At 45.9% G+C, this 21381-nt stretch overlaps 1 protein-coding gene across 1 annotated transcript; it reads right to left on the reverse strand.

Annotated features, from left to right (window-relative positions):
• Positions 1 to 496: 496 nt before the first annotated feature.
• Positions 497 to 20254, reverse strand: LOC116560055 (major histocompatibility complex class I-related gene protein). Its single transcript, XM_032291230.1, is given in 7 exon segments — positions 497 to 1296; positions 2495 to 2599; positions 3929 to 4176; positions 4178 to 4190; positions 6995 to 7270; positions 7952 to 8212; positions 19983 to 20254. Coding segments are annotated over 7 exon segments (999 nt in total). The 5' UTR covers positions 20038 to 20254; the 3' UTR covers positions 497 to 1255.
• Between the last annotated feature and the right edge of the window lie 1127 nt (positions 20255 to 21381).

Consider the following 21381-nt stretch of genomic DNA (forward strand, 5'->3'; position numbering starts at 1 on the left):
CCCCCCCCCCCCAAAAAAAAAAAAAAGATGGCAGTCCTTAGGTCTTGTCTTAACTCCTATCTCAGTGGGACTTCACCATATTGGCCAGGCTCGTCTTGAACTCCTGACTTTGTGATCCGCCCACCTCGGCCTCCCAAAGTCCTGGGATTACAGGAATGAGCCACCATGCCCAGCCTTTGTGTTACTTTTAAACGACTGCCCTTGGAAACCAGTACAAAGTGGGATAGGGAGATGATAGAGAGTATGACATTGTGACATGCTGCATCTTTCCCAAAACAGCCACAATGATATCTCCCATCTACATGCTCTTCTTGAGATGGAGTGTCGCTCTGTTGCCAGGCTGGACTGCAGTGGCACCGTCTTGGCTCCCTGCAACCTACAACCTCCACCTCCTGGGTTCAAGCAATGCTCCTTCCTCAACCTCCTGAGTAGCTGGGACTATAGGTACCCGCTGCCACACCTGACTGATTTTTTGTATTATTAGGAAAGACAGGGTTTCACCCAGTTCAACTCACTGGTGTCGAACTCCTGAGCTCAGGCAATCCACCCGCCTCAGCCTCCCAAAGTGCTTGGATTATAGCCATGAGCCACTGCGCCCAGCCCTATGTGCTCTTCTTACAATGTAACTCTGACAATCTTCCTATTGAGTGTTGGGGTCTATATATCCTCTTTTTGAACCTGAGCAGGATTTTATGACTTCCTTGACCAATGAGAGTATCATAAAAATGATACCTTGTGACTTCCTAGGTTACATTATATAAATGCTATGCACTTTGGCTGTGATCTCTCGGGATACTCACTCTGAGGGAAGCTAGCTGCCATGTAAGCAGTGACTGCCCTGAGGCCACCATGTTGTGAGGAAGCTCAGCTAACCCATACAGAGAGATCACATGGAGAGTTTCCAAGACTACACGGAGGGGATGCAGGAGATGCCTGGCCACCACCCCTGGCTGCCCCATTTCTGTTGCAGCCACCACTTGCCTCCAACTCCATGAGAAGCCAGAACTGCCTACCCAAGCCCTATCCAAATTCCTGACCCATAGAAACTATGAAAGAAAACAAAATGTATATTGTTTTAAATCAATAGGTTTGGGGTTTTGTTACAGAGTCTGTGGGGTTTGGGGCAACCAAACCCGTAACACTCGTGTATGTTGTGGGTGTGGTCAGGAGCTTCAAGCAGTGGACCTGAGTCTATGGGAGACAGAGGAGAACATGGCTCTTAGGGGAAGGAGAACTGGAAAAGAAGGATCTGCAATCATCGATCTCGTGTTGGAAAGTAGATGGCTCCATTTTGCTCTGAAAGGAAAGAGGTTTTTAGTCAGATTACAAGAATGTTTCCTCACAGCTCAAAAATAAAGTATGCAGTGTTCAGCAAAATCTGAGAAACAGACATTGACAGTTTTAGCCTGCTTTGTCAAGATTCTCTTAGTACTTGACAAACTTTAGCTCAAATTTGTAAACTCCATAAGATAAAAAGCAGGAATTCACAAACTCACAGTCTGTAAAATTCTTGAAAGAGGGATGGCATTGTAAAAAAAAAAATTGTTTCACTAGCTATCATTTATTGAATTAGGATTCATGCTGTACTTTATTTATAAAGAAAACATGCTGATTTTCCAATCAAGTGGTTGGTTTTACTTTGATTTAATGACATGCTTTTTACAGTTATCAACTGAATTGGGGTTGAGGTCTATGTTTTATGAAACATGTTTTAGGAAAACCAAGCTTCTGGTCCACTTTGGGTTTAAAGCGTGATTCAGGTCTCCTCAGTACTATCCTCTGATCAATCTGAGCAATTAGTGAAGCCAGAGGCAAGGCTCTGTTGTAAGCTCTATGACAACAGGCATCATGTCTGTCTTCTTCATTGTTGTATCCCAGCAACCGGTACAGTGCCTGGAGCACAGCAGCTTCTTCATGTATACTTAGTGAAGGAATTTATGTTATTCCATCTTATCAAGAGCCTATATATCTCCTACTTCTCCTCCCCTTTTCCTTACTCTAAGTCCCATTCTCTGAAGGTATCTACTCTTATACATTTCATGTTTTGAAAAATGAATTTAGAAGCAAAAGAACTTTCATTTGCTTGGGGTGAAAGAATGGTGGTCAAAATGGAAAAATGATGGAAGTCTTGAAACAAAGGACATTGTCTCAGAAGTCAACAGTAATTAACAATAAAAAGATGGTTTGGAAAAAGACAAATCAAGATCCCCATATCTTCTCTGACCCAACTTCTAGGGGGACAGTTTCCCTGGACAGATGTACTATTTTGTTGATGTCAGGCATCACCTATGAAAAGAGACCGCTCCCACACAAGCATCATCCATGCTATGTGTCCCCTACGTGGTCAGAGGGTTGTCCCAGGTCCTTCTGCAAGCCCACTGTGAGAGCCAAGCCATTTCTGAATGGAGCTCGAAGCAGCAGGTGCAGAAAATAAAACTCTGGAGAGACGCAGGAGAGTCTGAAGGCCCCTGGACCCCTTCCACTTGCCTCTCACCTCGGGGCCACCTTCTCCAGACGAGAACACCAACTCCAGCCAGCACAATGACGAGGACAGTGGACCCAGTGACAGCTTTCATCACGAGAGGGATAGTTTCTGATTCTGAAAGCAAGCAAATGAGGAGAAATCCACAAGTCCCCTTTCCGGGACTTTTGTCCCTGTGATCATTAGGAAACCCAACACCATTTTCCTTATCGTTGCTTCTCACTCATCAATCTGACTACTAATGGAATATATGCTTGTGTTTTCTTGTGTTTAACTTTTTTTTTTTTTTTTTTTTGAGACAGGGTCTCACTCTGTCATCCAGGCAGAAGTGCAGTGGTGCCATTATAGCTCACTGCAGCCTCGACCTCCTGGGCTCAAGCGATCCACCCACCTTAGCCTCCTGAGTTGCTGGGACTATAGGCACATCCAATTATGCCCAGCTAATTTTTGTATTTTTTGTAAAGATGAGATCTCAGTATGTTGCCCAGGCTGGTCTTGAAATCCTGGACTCAAGCAATCTACCCACCTCAGCCTCCCTAAGTGCTGCCATTACAGGCATGAGCCACTGCACTTGGCTTATGTTTAATTTTTTTTTTTTTTTTTAGATAGGAGTCTCACTCCCGTCATGCAGGCTGGTATGCAGTGGCGCAATCTCTGCTCACTGCAACCTCCACCTCCCAGGTTCAAGCAATTCTCCTTCTTCCCAAGTAGCTGCAATTACAGGCATAAGCCACCACACCTGGCTAATTTTTTTTTGTATTTTTAGTAGAGACGGAGTTTCACCATATTGGTGTTCTCAAACTCCTAACCTTGGATGATCTGCCCACCTCAGCCTCCCAAAGTGCTAGGATTACAGGTGTGAGCCACCACGGCCCAGCCTTTTTTTGGGGATATGGAGTCTCACTCAGTTGCCCAGGCTGTAGTGTAGTGACATGATCCTGGCTCACTGCAATCTCTGCTTTCCAGGTTCAAGCAGTTCTTGTGCCTCAGCCTCCTGAGCAGCTGGGATTACAGGCACGCACCACCATGCCCAGCTAATTTTTTATGTTTTAGTAGAGTTGGGGTTTCACTATGTTGGCTAGGATGGTCTCAAATTCCTGACCTCAAGTCATCTGCCTGCCTCAGCCTCCCAAAGTGCTGGGATTATGGGCATGAGCCACCGCAACTGGCCATGTTTAATTCTTAAATCTTTAATTTATAATGTAGTAAATAGCAATAGATATAACCCACATCTATAAAAGCTCTTTGGGGGTCCTCAATAATTTTTTAATAGTATTAAGGAGTCCTGGTTCCAAAAAGGGTGAGAACGACTTATTTAAAAGCCCCATTCTAAGGCACACTGGGTGAGGCAGTGATCTATCCTCCCCTCCCTGGCAGGGAGCATGGCTTCCTGCCCACCCATCTCTCCAGGCTCTCTCCCCAGACAGCCATGATCCCCGTCCTTACCCTGGGGGACCTGAAGAACAATGTGGACACCGCAGTGCTCCACATGACAGGAGTAAAGGTCGCTGCTCTGAGGATCAAGCACAACTGACGCCCACCTTTGATAGGTTCCATCCCCACTGGGAAGAATGTCTCCATAATCCATTTCTTGGACAATTTCTTCCCCGTTTTTCATCCATGTCATGTAAATTTCTGGGGGGTAAAAGCCATGGGCTTTGCAGAAGAGAGTTGTAATCCCTTGAAAAGTTTCTGACCAGTGGGGGCTCTAGGAAGAAGAAGATAAAGTTAAATTAAAGACTTTATGTACTGGGCATGTAATGTTAGAACCTGGCAACTGGCTTTCACAATTTTTCTTTATTGCAGAAAACTTCTAAAGCTAAGAATGACCCAGAACTCACGTTCATCAACAATAGACTTATTTATGCATACTTCCCACAATGGCAGTGCTCTAGGTAGTGAAGAATGCGGAGTTCGGCCATGCTCCATCCTCTAAGAGAGGAAAGCCATCCCGCTTTGAATGTTTCGAAAGTGTGCTGGGTTGTTTATTATTAACCTTTGAAATACCTTTATGTGTCAAGGAAAACTGACCCACAAAACGTACAGGTGACTGTTCCCTATAAGTAAGTCAGCAAGGGATTGGAGATGAGAACTCTTTATTTTCAGTGCACATAAATAATATAGCCATCCCTACTCAGTTTTGACTCTGAATTGCCTTGTGTACTCAGGGTGGCATTTTGATGACTACCATCAGGCACAAACATATGTAACAGATCATGACATGATTGTGCCTTCAAAGAAATTGATATCATAAAAGGGCTCCAACAGTGACACCAAAGAAGTATCCATGTATGACTTTGCTTCCTTGTGACGCCTCTGTTAATTTTCCATTCAGTCCTATCCTTAATGTTTCTTGCTGAAACTGGGTCATGCGGCCATACCAAGACCAAACGCACTGTCTGGGGTCACTGCTTCCCGCTCGTCTCTGACCCCCACCTTATCACTGGCCAGCCCAATACAGAGAAGAGCCTTCACTCCAACAACGCTTTCCTTGTCTCTTTACCGAGGCATGACATTTGGAAGTAGAAAAAGGCTTTCCAACATTAAAAGTAAAATAAATGCTACTAGGAGAGATTGTGCTTTTTGGCAGGACATGTAAGAAATTAATCCAAGATCTTTTTTTTTTTTGAGACAGAGTTTTGATCTTGTTGCCCAGGCTGGAGTGCAATGGCAGGATCTTGACTCACTGCAACCTCCGCCTCCTGGGTTCAAGTGATTCTCCTGCCTCAGCCTCCCAAGTAGCTGAGATTATAGGCATGCACCACTGTGCCTGACTCATTTTGTATGTTTAGTAGAGACGGGGTTTCACCATGTTGGTCAGGCTGGCCTCAAACTTTCAGCCTCAGGTGATTCACCCGGCTCAGCCTCCCAAAGTGCTGGGATTACAGGCTGAGCCACCATGCCTGATCCTGAGATCCTTTCATAGGAGTGTGTGTGTGTGTGTGTGTGTGTGTGTGTGTGTGTATGTGTGTGTGTAAGTGTGTGTTTTAGGAGTGTGTTTTGACCCAAAGGTTGAGAATCCATTAGGACACTGAAGGTAGATAGAGGCCTGGAGAGAGGAGTAGATAGGCTCAAGTCAGACTTCCTATGCTCTTCCCACACACATTGTATCTAGGAGTTTCCTGTAGCATGATACAGGCATGATTCATTTTGAATAATAAGATCATACCTGAAAAGTTCTGTATGAACTAAAAGTTGATCAACTGAATCATATCTTTAAGGTACCAGAGGAGCTCTTTGCTGAAAGGAATCTTATCATTAATACTTTTTTTTTTTTTTAAATAGGGTCTTACAAGGTGCAGTGGCTCACGCCTGTATTCCTAGCACTTTGGGAGGCCGAAGCAGACAGATCACGAGGTCAGGAGTTCAAGACCAGCCCAACCAACATGATGAGACCCTGTCTCTACTAAAAATTAAAACAAATAATTAGCCGGGCATGGTGGTGCATGCCACTCCAGAGGCTGAGGCAGGAGAACTGCTTGAACCTGGGAGGCAGAGGTTGCAGTGAAGCAAGATCGTGCCACTGCACTCCAGCTTGGCGACACAGTGAGACTTTGTCTCAATAAATAAATAAATAAATAAATAGGGTCTCGCTCTGTCACCCAGGCTGATCATGATCATGGCTCACTGCAGCCTTGACCTTATCCTCCCCACTCAGCCTCCTGACTACAGGCATGTACCACCATGCTCAGCTAATATTTTTTTTAAAGAGAGACAGGGTTTCAGTCTCATAATGTTACCCAGGCCAGTCTTAAACTCCTGGCCTCAGGTAATCCTCCTGCCTCAGCCTCCCAAAGTGCTAAGATTACAGGCGTGAGCCACAGTGCCCAGCCTCATTAATCCTTTAGTAAAGCAGAGACCCCCACTCTGTTTATCCTGGTAAATCCAGATTTTCACTCCTGCTGGTAGTATGTGAGCCCTTCATTAACTAAATAATTTGTAAGAATTGTTCCACCTCCTAAAGAATTTCCAAGCTTATCATTGAAGGAATGGAAGAATTTGCCTCAGTGGATCCCCAAAAACAAGGTGCCCCACCTCTCTGTGTGCACATGTGGGCGTATACACACAGGCATATAAACACATGCACACACACACCAGGCCACTCAGAACAAGAACCCTCCTATGAACTCAGCCTTCCTGAAAAAAGTTTTTTAAAAGCAAGGGGCTTTTCCTATTATGTCCAACTACTTCTGTTAAACATTTCCTTATTCTTTTTCTACTTTTTCTTCTTACTAAATTTTTTTTTCTGAAACGGACTCTCACTCTGTTGCTAGGCTGCAGTGCAGGGGCGCGATCTTCACTCTGTCAAGACAAGGGGGACTGCCAAATCTTGTCAAGATGCCGCTCAAAAGTAAGGAGGGAAAGTTTTCGGGGGGCTCTAGCCATGAGATCACAATAGGCCAACTAAAGAGATGGCTGTAGGATAGGGTGGATGTAACCTAGACTGGAGGAGTTATGTATAGAAACAGTTGTTCAGGCAGTGCGGGAGTGAGACCTTCTCTCTTTCTTTACCTGTTCTTTGTAGGGTGTCTTTCCCATACTCCAGGAATCTCTTTAGCCAGGCAATACATTCTTCTTCCAGCCAATTCTTCTGATATTGCAACTCATGCTGATTGGCCTCCCATGCCTGCTTGATGGTGTGAGCCACATTATCGACAGCCAGCCAGGACAGGGTGTCTTTATCGAAGATCATGAAATCCTGTCCGTCATATGCATACTGGAGAAATCCTGTGGTGCTTCCATCCTCCATCAGCTCACAGCCAATCATTCTCTGGTAAGTGTGAGACCCTGAAACACACATGCAAACCTAAAGGGGTTCACACAGGGACAGAGGTGGGCTCTCAGGTGCTGGGACGGAGCATGGCTGGAAGCATCCTCTGGTTTACAGACCTATTGTGGCATCGCTGAGTCCCCAGGAGGTCCCTCTTATGGAAGCCCACCTGGCAGCAGGTATCTGTGAAGTACCTACCGCCTGTCAAAGGGGCATGATAATTCCTTCCTCAGGGAGTTGTCCTGTAATGGGAATGACTGATACGCTTTGTGGCTATTCTGAGTGCAGCGGAGGAGGGAGAGAGATGCAGGAGGCAGAAATACCCCTGGGTAAGTTAATGTCGTTATGCACAAGCAAGCGAGTCACTGGGCCTGGCTACCAGGAAGTGAGACACAGAATGGGCAAATTTAGAATGGGAAAGGAGATGCATGTCAGAAGCCTGAGTGGAAATGGGATGCGGATACGGATACAGAGATGGGGAAGAGTGGGTGTGGCAGATGACAGGGCGCTTCTGGGGGACACAGGGACAGTCCAGAAGACGCACAGGCAGATGGGAGGCCCTGAACTCCACCAACCCGATTCCCAGGCTTTGCCAGAAGCCACAGCAGGTGCAAGTCAGCATCGCTCATTGGAGGTCAGCCCGGGGGCCTCTGCAGGGCGGGGCAGGGCAGAAGCGTCCATCTCTGCCGCCTGCACACCTGAGTGATTGTAGTGCCTCTGCAGGCGATTCAGTTCCACCTTGAACATCTGCTGCCAGCCCCTCAGCAGCTGAGTGTACCTCTCCCAGTGATCAGGCGCGAGGTTCTCTGCCATCCATTGGGCCCGCGGCTCCTTCTGCCGAGTGATGCTGTCGTATGTGGTGATAGGGTGCGAGTCCACATACCCAACCGAAATAAATTCAGGGACCCCATGGCCAGGATCTGAAACGCCCAGGCGAAAATATCTCAGAGAGTGCATCCCTGGGAAGGAGGCAAAGAAGGAAGACATGTAGGGTCTCAGACGATGCAGATCCTTCAGCTGTATCCACTGAGCCCCACACGAGCGCTCCCTGCTCAGCTGCACCCAGGCCTCCAGGCCCCAGCTGCTGTTTCCTCTTACAGAACCACAGAACCGAAGAACCAAGGGCCTGGACAGGACTGTAGAGCTCCAGTCCAGCGACTTGGAGCCTTCTTGTTCAGGTTTGCAAATGCAGGGTGGAATTTTACAGGTAATCTCAACTCGTAGACAAAATACAGAATGCTGCTGTGGTTGGAGGGGTAAGAGGGAAGATCACTCACTGGGGACACAGGTGAGCTGTCCCTGCGGGAGCCCTCGAGAACTCTGAAGTCCTGAAAACCCTGATAATGCAGCCCCCTTCTTTTACCAAAGAAGCCTCTGGTGAAAAAATGAGGACCCTTCACTCTACCTCTCTGTGTGCACGTGTGGGCGTATACACACAGGCACACAAACACATGCACACACACACCAGGTCACTCAGAACAAGAACCCTCCTATGAACTCAGCCTTCCTGAAAAAACAGTTTTTTAAAAGCACTGTGCTTTCCCTATTATGTCCGACCACCTCTGTTAAACATTTTCTTATTCTTTTTCTACTTTTTCTTCTTACTAAATTTTTTTTTCTGAGACAGAGTCTCACTCTGTCGCTAGGCTGGAGTGCAGTGGCACGATCTCAGCTCACTGCAACCTCCGCCTCCTGGGTTCAAGGGATTCTCCTGCCTCAGCCTCTTGAGTAGCTAGGACTACAGGCACATGCCACCATGCCCAGCTAATTTTTGTATTTTTAGCAGAGACAGGGTTTCACCATGTTGGCCAGGATGGTCTTGATCTCTTGACCTCATGATCCGCCCACCTCGCCCTCCCAAAGTGCTGGGATTATAGGCATGAGTCACTGCGCCCAGCACTAAATATTGTTATAAGGATTGTAATAAGGGTTAAAAGTAAACCAAAATGAAGCAAAACTGGCCCTCTCTGCTGCTCCCACACCAAACTTCTCTCACTTGTCCGAGCAGCTTAGGGCCTGATGGAGACAGACAAAGTGGTTTCAAAAGGTAGCATGATGGGTGGTGTTATGGGATCCAAGCTGGTGTGGGCCCTCAGGAGAGACTTCCAGAGGTGATGTCCTAGGGAGATATCAGGGACAGGTGGGAGGAGCAGAGTGGAGACCACATGTGCAAACTGGAAGCATGACAAGGCAGGGCGTGTGTGGGAACCAGATGACTGGGGATGGCTGGAGCACAGCGTCAGGCATCACAGGGAGAGGTGATGCCTGGGAGGCAGAGCCCAGGCTGAGAAGGCCACGCACCACATGCCATGCCCAAAAGCTGGCAAACAGAAGGCATGCAGCTGCGATGGCTTTCTTCGCCTGCTCTGCCTGCCGGCGTCTGAAGACGCCCATGTCCGAGCCTTTTGTCCTATTATCTCCTGCTGTTCTGACCCATCTACATCCTTCCCAGTCCTCAAAGCCCATCTCCAAAATTATTCCCAGGACCATCCTGATATTTCATGGCCGAGTTGAGATGACAGATGGAGGCCCACATACCAGAGATCCAGATATTTAAAAGGAATAAATCAACCTAACTGTGAAATATGTTCTATCCTCCCACCTTGAGAGATGAATAGCCCTTTGTGTGGCTTCAAAGGCCAAGTTCAAATTAAAAGATCTCACACTGTGTGAAGTTCTGGGCCTGAACGTGGTGATACAGAGAAGGCTGGTGTCTCCCTCCAGTCCCCGGCCCTCGGCCTGAGCCTCCTTTTTTTCTTCCCATTTCTTGCTCCATCCAGCACTGCCAAGGGCCTCCCACCATTAAACACCTCTATTTTTTAATTCAGGCTCCAGCCACAAACTGCCTCTTGTCCAAGCTTGTCCTGGGCTTAAGTGATCCTCCCATCTCTTGGCCACCCCTCGGGCCTAGCAAGGCAGCCAGTCCACCCTTAGAAGGATGGGCCAAAGTGAGAGTTTGCTGTGTAAACCTCAGCAGCTTTGTCAGCTGGGTGGGGAACTCCAGGTTCCTGGGTGCCCGCAGTCTGCTCTGCAGTGGAGGAGCCCAGACACAGGGTGACCACCTCCCCTCAGCCTCATGCACTCCTCGCTCTGTGGGGAGGGATGTGGGTAGTAGAGGGCCAGAGTGGGGCTCTCGGAATGTGGGGCCACATCCGGGGCTTCTCCTGCCTGTGTCTAAGAGCTGAGCTACACACCACCTCCCCGCAGTCTTTCCAGATTGCCCAACCCACTGCTGCTATCACCTTTCAAAACTCCGCTACACTCCGATCTTCTGACATGGCCCTTGCCACCACAGAGCACCTTGCAAGGGTTAATACCACTTAATGTTATTCATTCCTTCCTTCTCATTTATAAGCATACAGTTAAGAAGAAAGATCAGACAAAGAAAAAATCACAAAATAGTTGGGTTAGCTTCTGTGCAAGCAAGTTTGTTTATATTTTTCTTTTCTCTTAAACTGCTTATGAAAGAACTCACAACGTGCACATTACCTTTTAGAATTGACCACCCCAAGGCCAGGGTAACTTGCCTTCTAGGGCAGACAGGCCCTGAGAGGTGGCTCCCACAGCACATTCCACCTGATTGTACTCTGTGTGTGTGTGTGTGTGTGTGTGTGTGTGTGTGTGTGTGAGAGAGAGAGAGAGAGAGAGAGAGAGAGAGAGAGAGAGAGAGACAGACAGTGTTTTGCTCTGTTGCCCAAGCTGGAGTGCAGCGGCATGATCATAGCTCACTGTAGCCTTGAATTCCTGGGCTTAAGTGACCCTCCCACCTCAGCCTCATGAGTAGCTGGGACTACAAGCTCATGCCACCACTTCCAGCTAACTTTTTTTTTTTTTTTAATAGAGACAAGGTCTTGCTATGTTGCCCAGGCTGGTCTCAAACTCCTGGTCTCAAGTTATCCTCCCACTTTGGCCTCCCAGAGCGCTGGGATTAGACATGTGCACCACCACGCCCAGCAATTGATTGCACCTGTTCTGTAAAATCATTGTAAGCTCTTCTCTCTCCCTGCCCCTGGAGCTGGGGTATAGGAGTTTGGCAGGGTTCAGAGTAGGTGCCTGGCCCCATGGGCTCCTCCCTCACAGGCATGACCCTACATGTTGGCTGCAATATTGGACAGGGTGGAGGCTGGCCTCCCACAAGCTGGGGCAGCAGAAGGTCCCAATGCCCCTCTGCATTGCTTTGACCTTTTACTTCCCCCTTCCCTTCCTGTGGTGGGTGGGGGCTTGGGTTGGGAGGGAAGACAGTGGAAGCCTCTGGGGTGGTCATGACAGCATCTTCATAAAAGTGTTGGATCTTATGATAACAAGAGCCAGAGATAGCATCAGAGCATGAGTTCTGTCGTAAAACCGAGAGCTACCAGATTCTGCCTTCTCTTTCCCCTGGCTTACTACCTTCTACCTGCTTCTCAATCTTAACGCACTTAAAAATGGGGACTTAGCTTTTTTCCTTTGTATTTCCTGCAAAGCCTGGCGCAGCGAGCTTGGCACATGGTAGGAGCTTGGTAAATATTTAGTGAATTAAATTGTTGGCGAAATGCTTTATTTCTGTGGTTTGGAATAATAAAATATATGCTGGAAGGAATATGAATCTATGGATCTTAAAAAAAAATATATATATATATATATATGAGACAGAGTCTCACTCTGTCACCCAGGTTGGAGTGCAGTGGCATGATCTCGGGTCACTGCAATCTTTGCCTCCCAGGTTCAAGCAATTCTCCCTGCCCCAGCCTCCCAAGTAGATGGGATTACAGGCATCCATTACCACACTCAGCTGATTTTTGTATTTGTGTTAATATAGACGAGTTTTCGCTACATTGGCCAGGCTGGTCTTGAACTCCTGACCTCAGTTTATCCATCCACCTTGGCCTCCCAAAGTGCTGGGATTACAGGCGTGAGCCACTGCACCCGGCCTAAAAAATATTTTTCATTCAAGGGACGGCTGGTGAATGAACAGTAGAGCTGTAATCTGGGGTCTGCAAAAGGTGCGTGCGTGTGTGTGTGTGTGTGTGTGTGTGTGTGTGTGTGTGTATGCAAATCTGCAACTGATTTTGAAATAGTTCTATTTTTTCAAATCTGGAAAGTTTTGTGGCTACTCTGGAGATATGCAACTGTCTAAAGAAGGAGGCAAAAGGAGGAACAAGTTGTGAATATTAGTTCTCACACTTTCTTAACATTCATTTGTATATCCGATGCCTCTTCTGTGCCAGCCACTCTTCTAGCCCTTAAGCTTGTACCAGATCAAATAGATAAAAATGTCTGCCCTCGTGGATTCTACACTCTAGTCAGGGGAAGGGGAGAAGATGGACTACAAAATATAATTTTTTTAAAGTACAGTGGAGAAAAATAAAACTGCAAAGAGGAATGGACAACACTATTTAAAATAGGAAGGCCTGGCTGGGCGTGGTGGCTTACGCCTGTAATCCAAGCACTTTGGGGGCCAAGGTGGCGGATCACCTGAGGTTGGGAGTTCAAGACCAGCCTGACCAACATGGTGAAACCCCGTCTTTAAAAAAATAAATAAAATAAAAATAAAAATAAAAATAAAATAAAATAGGAAGGCCTATTAAGGAAGGTCTCCCAGAAAGGTGAATTCTGAGCAAGTGTCTGCAAGGAGCTAGGGAGACCAGCAGATGTCTGGGGTCAGCAGTCTGGGCAGGAAGGGCCATGCAAAGGTGCCCAGGAAAGAACATGCCTGGCACATTCCAGGAGCAGCACAGAGGCTTGTGGCTGGAGCTGAGGGAATGAGGGGAAAAGAAAGAGGTAGGAATCACTTCCATAGTTATTCATGGGGAAAAAAAACCTCACGAAGAGCAGATTCCAGGCAGAGAATGCAGAGAGGAGAAAAAAGAAGGAAAAAAAAAAGATGCTGTGTTGTTAAGCTGGGTTGGTGTAGAACAGCCCCTGGAATCTGGGCTTTCTACTTTTATGATCTCTGGGGTCTACATTCCTGGTAGATGTCAACAAGCAAAAAAAACAACAACCAACCAACCAACCGAACAACAACAACAACAACAAACCAGTATCGACCACTTGGGACATTAGTGCCCAATAGGAGGATTTATTCCAGGCAAGTATCATAAGCATCATCTCCAAACATAATATTTACGATTCATGTAACTTTGCTTTCTTATAAAAATATAACTTTCATAAGAATTTGCATTATCTGAAGTTAAAAGAGCTAGATAGAAATATGGTCTGTTGACAGTACTGTCCAAGTAAATATTGTGGGTTTTTTTTTTTAATCTCAATCTCATTCGGATTCCTGGTTTTGAAACAGTTATTCTCCACCAGCCAGGCTTGACCTCAAAGTCCAGGCCCCTAAAGGCTGGACTCTCTCTGCCAGTCACACCCATCCACCCCTGCTTCAGCCCAGCATGACTCTGCTCCAGGACATCTCATCCCTCTCCTTTTCATTTGCCATGGACCCAGTTACCCATCCGGTGCCTCCACAGGAATAAGTCGTGCTTGCTCCTTAGCTGGGCTTTTAAAATGTTACCTCCGCTGTGGTGGGAAGTTGATTGACACATGTTCGGTCAATAACTCACAACAGATAAGACGAGGAAAAGTCCAGGTACTCTCTCTCTCTTAGTACATTAAACCTTGTGATAATTTACATCCTACCAGGATTTGCTGTAGAGATGATCAGATTTTGAATCATTTGAAAAGACCAATATCTGACCATTTTTGACCTACAAAAATGGCAATTTCATACCATTTCATCTAATCTTCCATTTCTCTTTTCTTGCCCTAATAATTTTGAAATTAAGTCTGTCTCCCTTTCCATGAACAGGTCATCAGCATCAACTTACTTATTAAGCTGAAATATACAATTTAGAATTTGGTCTTCTGTCTAAGTCAGCCAAGCTGCTTCTCAAAGAGCATTTCCTGCCCGGTCTCATCAGCTTCTGACAGTGCTGGAGAGCCTGAACAACACAACCAAACAGCTCTTAGGCCAGGTGCGATGGCTACTTGAAAGTTCTAAATTATGTTCCCTTTAACCTGTACTTTAACGCATCGGGACATTCTTACAAAAGCCTGTGAAAATCACTGGATTGTAAAATAATTGATAAAGTGTTTTCACATATTCATCCATGGGGGCAATTCTTATCTATTTAGTGTCTATTATGCACAAGGAATTGGAGGCCGTGTTAGGAAGAGAAGAACAAATCAGATACCAGCTCTTTCTTCCAGGAACTTACAGTATTATTGGGGAGCTAAAGCACATAACAAAAAGATGCAATGCCACCACACACGGCAACAAGCAGTGAGTGCCCCAGAAGAGTACCAACGGGGTGCTCCAGCCACTTGGAGAAGACAGACTGGCCCCACGAGAAGGGATCCACTGGGAAATGTTCCAAAGAGAAGGTGGCAGATCAGATGGGCCTTCAATGAGGCATAAAGCAGCATCTTAATCATAGTCATCACAACTGCATTTATTTATTGAGCACCTACCTTGTGTTAGGTACCATTCTAAGCTCTTGATAAACATGGGTTTCACTTATTCATCTAACAAACTTTTGAGGTAGGTCTTACAATTCCATTCCACAGATAGAAAATAGGTGCAGAGATATTAATTGCCCAAGATCATCTTCAGAATCCACAAGTGCAGGAACCAGAAATCACACTGTGATCTCTCTACCGGAAGCCCCTCTACCTTAGACTACCCAACCCTCCCTAGTGTAAGGGAAGTTTCCCAGGCCAGGAAGTCTCAGGCTTCTAGCCCCTGGATTATCACTGCTCTCTCCCACCCCCTTGTGTCAAGGATGACTCACTGCCACTGATTTCCCAGTCCCTGGGGCCGCAAGCTCCAGACCTTCCTACATGCAGGTGGCAGTGAGTCCTGATTGGATAACCAGCTCAACACAGTCCGATTATTTGTTGGCTCTCTCAAGTAGCGTAATGCCTTAATAAGGTCAAAATGATTATGATTCCTTGGAATGACTCTTTGGAATTTCGAGCATCGTGGGAATGAGGGGGAGGAGTAGGTGGCAATATGTTTAGTTAAGGGCATCATCATGTTCATGGATGGTTCTGTGTGCAGCAAGAACCGTTAGTCCCCTGTCCTACTGACTTGTCTAACTACGGGAACTTACTGAAAGCACAAAAGTGCTGAATGTGACAAGTTTGGCTTGTGAGCTACTTTTCTGAGGCTATCCTTTGGAAGGTTGCCAATGTCTCACTTCATATAGGTTTATTCTTTTCTGAAGGTCTAATAAGCACAGTCCTGGCTGCTGGAAACACAGCAATGCACACACGAAAGTCCCAGGCCTCTGAGCTAATTTCTAGCCAGGAGATTGGCAGTAAATACACATATAATACAAGGTCAGGTGGAGATAAAGGTTATGAAGAAAAGTAAAGCAGAGAAAAGACAGTGGAGAGGAGAGGCCTGATCTTTTAAGTAGAGGGACCAGAGGAGGTGGCATTTGAGCAGAGATGTGAATGGAGTAAGGAAGTGAGCTCTGTAGGACCACGTGGAGTTTTGGAAAATGAATGAATGAGCTCTGTTGTCTTTTTTTGTTGTTGTTATTGTTGAGACAGAGTTCGCTCTTGTTGCTCAGGCTGGAGTGCAATGGGGCAATCTCAGCTCACCACAACCTCCTCCTCCAGGGTTCAAGCAATTCTCCTGCCTCAGCCTCTTGAATAGATGGGACTACAGGCATGCGCCACAATGCCTGGCTAATTTTGTATTTTTAGTAGAGACAGGGTTTCTCCATGTTGGCCAGGCTGGTCTCAAACTCCAGACCTCAGGTGATCTGCCCGCCTTGGCCTCCCAAAGCGCTGGGATTACAGGCATGAGCCATCGCGCCTGACCAAAAAAATGAATGAATGAGCTCTGGTGTCTTTTTTCCTTCAGTACACTCCCTGTACAATGATAACTATATGTCTCATGTTTCCCAGAAGAATCCCAATTTTATAAGTTTTATTCTTTTAAAATGATCTTTTGAAGTTATAGCAAAATGTGACTTAATATGTATACTCTTGATAGATTTTCCCCAATAAATTTAAATTCAGACATCAGAAAAAAACATACTTTGTCATTTGTGTCAATTTGAGCTCCCTAAACTAAGTGTTCAAAGAGTCATGTGTTTGATCTTTAACTTAGGCTGCTTCCCTGCAGTTCTCACCAATACTGTGGGGTAAGAGGATTGAGATCAAGTGAGAATAGATAGCTATTTCAACTAGTCAAAAGAAAAATCTACCAATTAGTTGAATTTCTCAAATTTAGATAGATTCAACACCAATTAAAAGGAGGGCCTTGGCCGGGTGCGGTGGCTCATGCCTTTGGGAGGCCAAGGCGGGAGGATCATGAGGTCAGAAGTTCAAGACCAGCCTGGCCAACATGGCAAAACCCCATTTCTACTAAAAATACAAAAATTAGCTGGGCATGGTGGCAGGCGCCTGTAATCGCAGCTGCTCGGGAGGCTGAGGCAGGAGAATCACTTGAACTCGGGAGGCAGAGGTTGCAGTGAGCTGAGATCATACCATTGCACTCCAGTTTGGGCAACAAGAGCAAGACTCCACCTCAAGAGAAAAAGGCCTTAGGGGAGTGAAACATTGTCTTGGAGAAATTTCTATGGCATGTACCTTGGCAACAGCTCCATGGAAACAGACTGAAGTCTAATAAAGTCTTTAGAAAATACCCATATTTTCTCATGTTAACTCTTTGAACTCAAGGTCACTTCTAAGCAGATAATATGCACGTATGTTTTTTAACATTAGCCTGGTTGGCAGCTTAGGGAGCCTATCTATCGTCAGGACTCGTCTGTGAAGGACTCCACCGTTCATGAAGTAGATTGATATAGCAGATTGAGACAGCCATAAAAGTATGAGTAATATCAAGAGACTGACCTTGATCATGTCAAGTTGAAACACACAAACCACATATGGCTATGCATGAGAAATCTCATGCTGGCCCCCAGTCTGATGACACCTACCCATATCACCAGTTCACAGTTTCACACAGGCTGAAATGAAGAACAAGATGAGTTGTAAAAGCATGAAACACCTTTTTAACACAAATCCTGCAACTATAGTAAGCCACAGTTTTGCATTTGTAATCATTATTACTGCCCAAGCTCTCTATGGCTCCCAGTCAAATAACTGTGATTTCTTAGGGACATTACCTCCGAACATAAATTCACCCAGGAAGTATTTACTAGTGCCTGTTGGGCAGTAGGTAGTGCCAGAGAAATAAGAAAAAATGAAAACATCTCTTTCTGTCTTTAAGGAGTGCCTCAAAGGGAAGATTTTTGTAAATGGAAAATTAGAGAACTGTGAACAGGAGCTATGGGAGCACAAAGGAAGGAGGAGTCAACTGCAGGCTATGGAGTCAATAAAAGCAACACACTGGAAGCGATATTGGACTTACGTTGACATTTCCTGGAGTAATGACCCACAACACTGCAGAATCTCCTCTCTGGGTTTCCCCATCTATTAATGGTATATAGCAGTCATTCAGGGCTAGTACTAGGCATAAATATCAAGTACACCAAGTATTTTTTCATAATCTCATATCCTTTCCCTGCCAATGTCCCTCAAAGCCCAGGAATGTTCAGTTAGGGTCCTAGCAGGAAAGAGCCTTCAGCCCAGATGGTCACGTGAGGAGACCTTAATGACGACTCCTTGCAGAGATATGGTCAAGGTTAAGGGAACAAACAGAAATGATGGGCACCAGCAGGCTAACAACTATGGGAAGCCACCATCACCCCAGTTGGGGGGAAATAGGGGAGGGACGGTGGGGGGTGGGGAGCTGGGGAGAGATAGCAAGGGGAGAGATGTCAGATGTTGGTGATGGGGGGAAGGCAGCAAATCACACTGCCACGTGTGTACCTATGCAACAATCTTGCATGTTCTTCACATGTACCCCAAAACCTAAAATGCAATAAAATAAATAAATGGGGAAAAAAAAAGAGAGAGAAGAATAGCAAATAGTATTACTGAAGCCCAATGGGCGCTAGAACCATGAAGAAGGGGTTATTCAGGAAAGACAACCTCACAGAAGCACACAGCTACTGCCAGAGACATTATAGAAGGAGGGGAAGGCGCAAGAAAGACATTTCTCAGCCTCTCTTTCCTCCCTGCTCTCTGACCTCTCTCCCTTCAGTGTTTCCCATTGTGTGAACCCAAGCAGAAATCAGCTTGCAAGAGAGTGTAGGTGATGCAGTCTAGCAGTCAGCCTCAAGGACACAAAACAGAACAGAGAAAGATGCAGTCTGAGGAGTCAAAAGAACAACCAGCACCAAGTGACCTTCCCTTGTCTTTGTAACTTACTTGTTTTATTTCCTATCCCCCCAATTATCAAAGTGACAAGTCTTGACACCCAGAGGCACAGTGACATTGTGAAACAGCCCCGGACAGAGGGCCAGAAGACCTGCAGTCTCCTACAGGCTGCTCCTTATGTGAGCCTGGTTGCTCTCCAGACCTAGAGAAAAATCCAGGGCACATCTTTAAATGGGGATATTTCCCTCACCTACCACAGTCAGTGAGATTGTCAAGGGGATAATATGTTTAAGGAATATTATTCCATATTATTGGAGAGTTCTTTGAGAAGCACATGCAGGCAATATATAAGTTTTTTACTTCCAAAAATATCACGCTTTACCTCCCTCCTCTGTTCCTCTTTCATCTTCTGCCTCTCACCCTCAGCCCCAATCTTTCCCATAGATGATGAGACTTTCTGGATTAAATTTTCATGGAAGCAGAGACTATGTCTATTTGTTCACTGCCATATCCCCCAAAGCGCCTGGCACAAAGTAGCCCATCAATCAATATTTGAACAATTAATACATGGATGATTTTTAAATTTTTATTTGTATAAATGTATGATGTAAACTGCAATTTTGTTATAAGCATAGACTGCGTAGTGGTCAAGTTGGGGCTTTAAAGTATCTATCATCCAAGTAACATACATTGTACCCATTAAGTAATTTCTCATCATCCACCTCTCTCACCCTTCTGAATCTCCGTTGTCACTCATTCCATTCTCTACATGCATGGATGATTTGAAAGAGCTCCTTCCTCTCATGTCCGTCAGTAATACCTAAGGTGGTGGCCAAGCCTACATTTTAGACACACTACCAGTCCTCAGCCCAGAGAGCAGGTGCCTAGAGCAGAGAAGCCTGGCAGTTCTAGCCCATGGGCCCTCCCACCTATTAAAGGCAACAGAAGGCTTTTGCTTCCCCAGTGACATGAGCTCCTAAAACAATGAAAAACTCTCCCTTCTACTTGATTAATACTTCTCACAGCCAGTAAACAAGCCCAGAGCCATGGTTTTATCTTTCCTGGATCTTTTGTTACAGATAGGGCTTGTGTTGAGTAGAGAAAACTAAATAAACCTGAACAATGGATCTGCTCCACTGTTAATGCCCCTGAAACTCTGACGACATCCTCATGAGACTCTGGAGGTTAGAGAAGAGGAGAAACAAAAGTAAAAGAAAAAATATGAGCAGAAAAGAAGGGGGACCATACTCAGAAGGAAAGTGAGGAAGTTCCGGAGTCTAGTTTCTAGAATGGCTCCCACTGCCTCAGAAGGCGGTGACATCAAAGTCCTACAAATATGAACTGGAAAACTGTTCAGGTAGTCCATTGCTCCTGGAGTCTTGATGTAATACATACACTTTTTTGCCACTGGCTTCTGTATTTTCCACCACAAGTTTTAGGAAGAAAAGCTGTTCCTTCTAGGCTGCCTCGACTTTGGAGTTAGGGGAGAAGAGAATGTGGAGTACTCACGGGCATCGCTCTGCTTCGCCGTTAATACAATGATGAGAGGTAACAGGAACACCATCAGTTCCCTGTAGTCCTTCTCTTTCTGGGTTCTTTTAACCAAAAACTGACAGGTCCCTTCCGTGAACCCCTTGGGTGATTTAGCAGCTGAGTGACACACACGGCCTTCTTCCAATAAGTACAGGTGAAAATATGCAGTGTCATCAGTTGCTAGGTAAAAAAAAGACGAAAGCTCTGAGCACTCTCTTGGCAACTTTTAACCCTTTGCTAGTTTCAGACACTGTTTACCTCTTTTGGTGTATCTGTCTTCACCCTCTTCCCAACTTTTAAATATTTATGGAGCACAGTCATGTTCAAGACACAGAGAAAGATTAATCATATCTGGTCAACCAGGGAGCTCAAGTTGCTGCCTCTGTTCCCTGGAGCTTAGATTTTTGCTTAAGGGTCAATAAGAGTCATACAGTTCCCAGGGCTTAGAACTCCCTGCTCTGGCTCCCTGTGATGCTGTAGTCTCTGCTTCTGAGACAGCAGGTGTCACTCAGATTTTCCTGTAATCTACAGCTTAGGTCTAGCTGTAGATTACCTAAGCTTATTCTAGCACCCAGCACAATGAGTTCAAAATGCTTATTGAATAAAGGAAGGCAAGAGAAAGGCTTCAGAGAAGATTCTGAGGAGCAGCCACTCAGCTTGCTCAATCAGTAATCCCCAGGATCAAACTGTGTCTACACTGTCATCAGGAGCACATGACAAGCTGGAAAACAGCAGCTTAAGCTTGTCCAGGGAGCTGGGGAACAGGTCCAGACAGGAAAGAGGAAGTAGGCATGAAGCAGAGAGGTAAATGGAGGCAGGGCAATGAGGCGGGCAGGCTTGAGCTGGGTTCAGGGACCTGGGTTTGCCTCCCCACTACTTGACCATGGTAGAATCCCAAATTGCCTGGGATTTGACCACGGGTTTGCCTCCCGGCTTTTTGACGGTGGGCAAATCCCAAAGGCTTGATTTCTTCAACTTTAAAAGCAAATCCTACCATATATTTCACAGGCTTGTTGAAGGATCAGAAGTTCTGATTAAGATGCACTTAGTAGGTAGTAGAACCTTATCTACTGGTTTCCTTGTATGGGAGGCTGAGAACTGTCTGCCCCAAAGATGTCCACATCTGACTCCCCAGAACCTGTGGATATGTTACCTTAAATGGCAAAAACAAAACAAAAACCTTGCCGGGCGCTGTGGCTCACGCCTGTAATCCCAGCACTTTGGGAGGCCCAGGTGGGTGGATCAGCTGAGGTCCGGAGTTCGAGACAAGCCTTGCCAACTTGGTGAAACTCTGTCTCTACTAAAAATACAAAAATTAGCCGGGTGTGGTGGCACGCACCTGTAGTCCCAGCTACTTGGAAGGCTGAGGCAGGAG

This window comes from Sapajus apella, unplaced genomic scaffold, assembly GCF_009761245.1.
Source record: "Sapajus apella isolate SASKATOON/1434 unplaced genomic scaffold, GSC_monkey_1.0 scaffold25, whole genome shotgun sequence".
Classification (NCBI taxonomy): domain Eukaryota; kingdom Metazoa; phylum Chordata; class Mammalia; order Primates; family Cebidae; genus Sapajus; species Sapajus apella.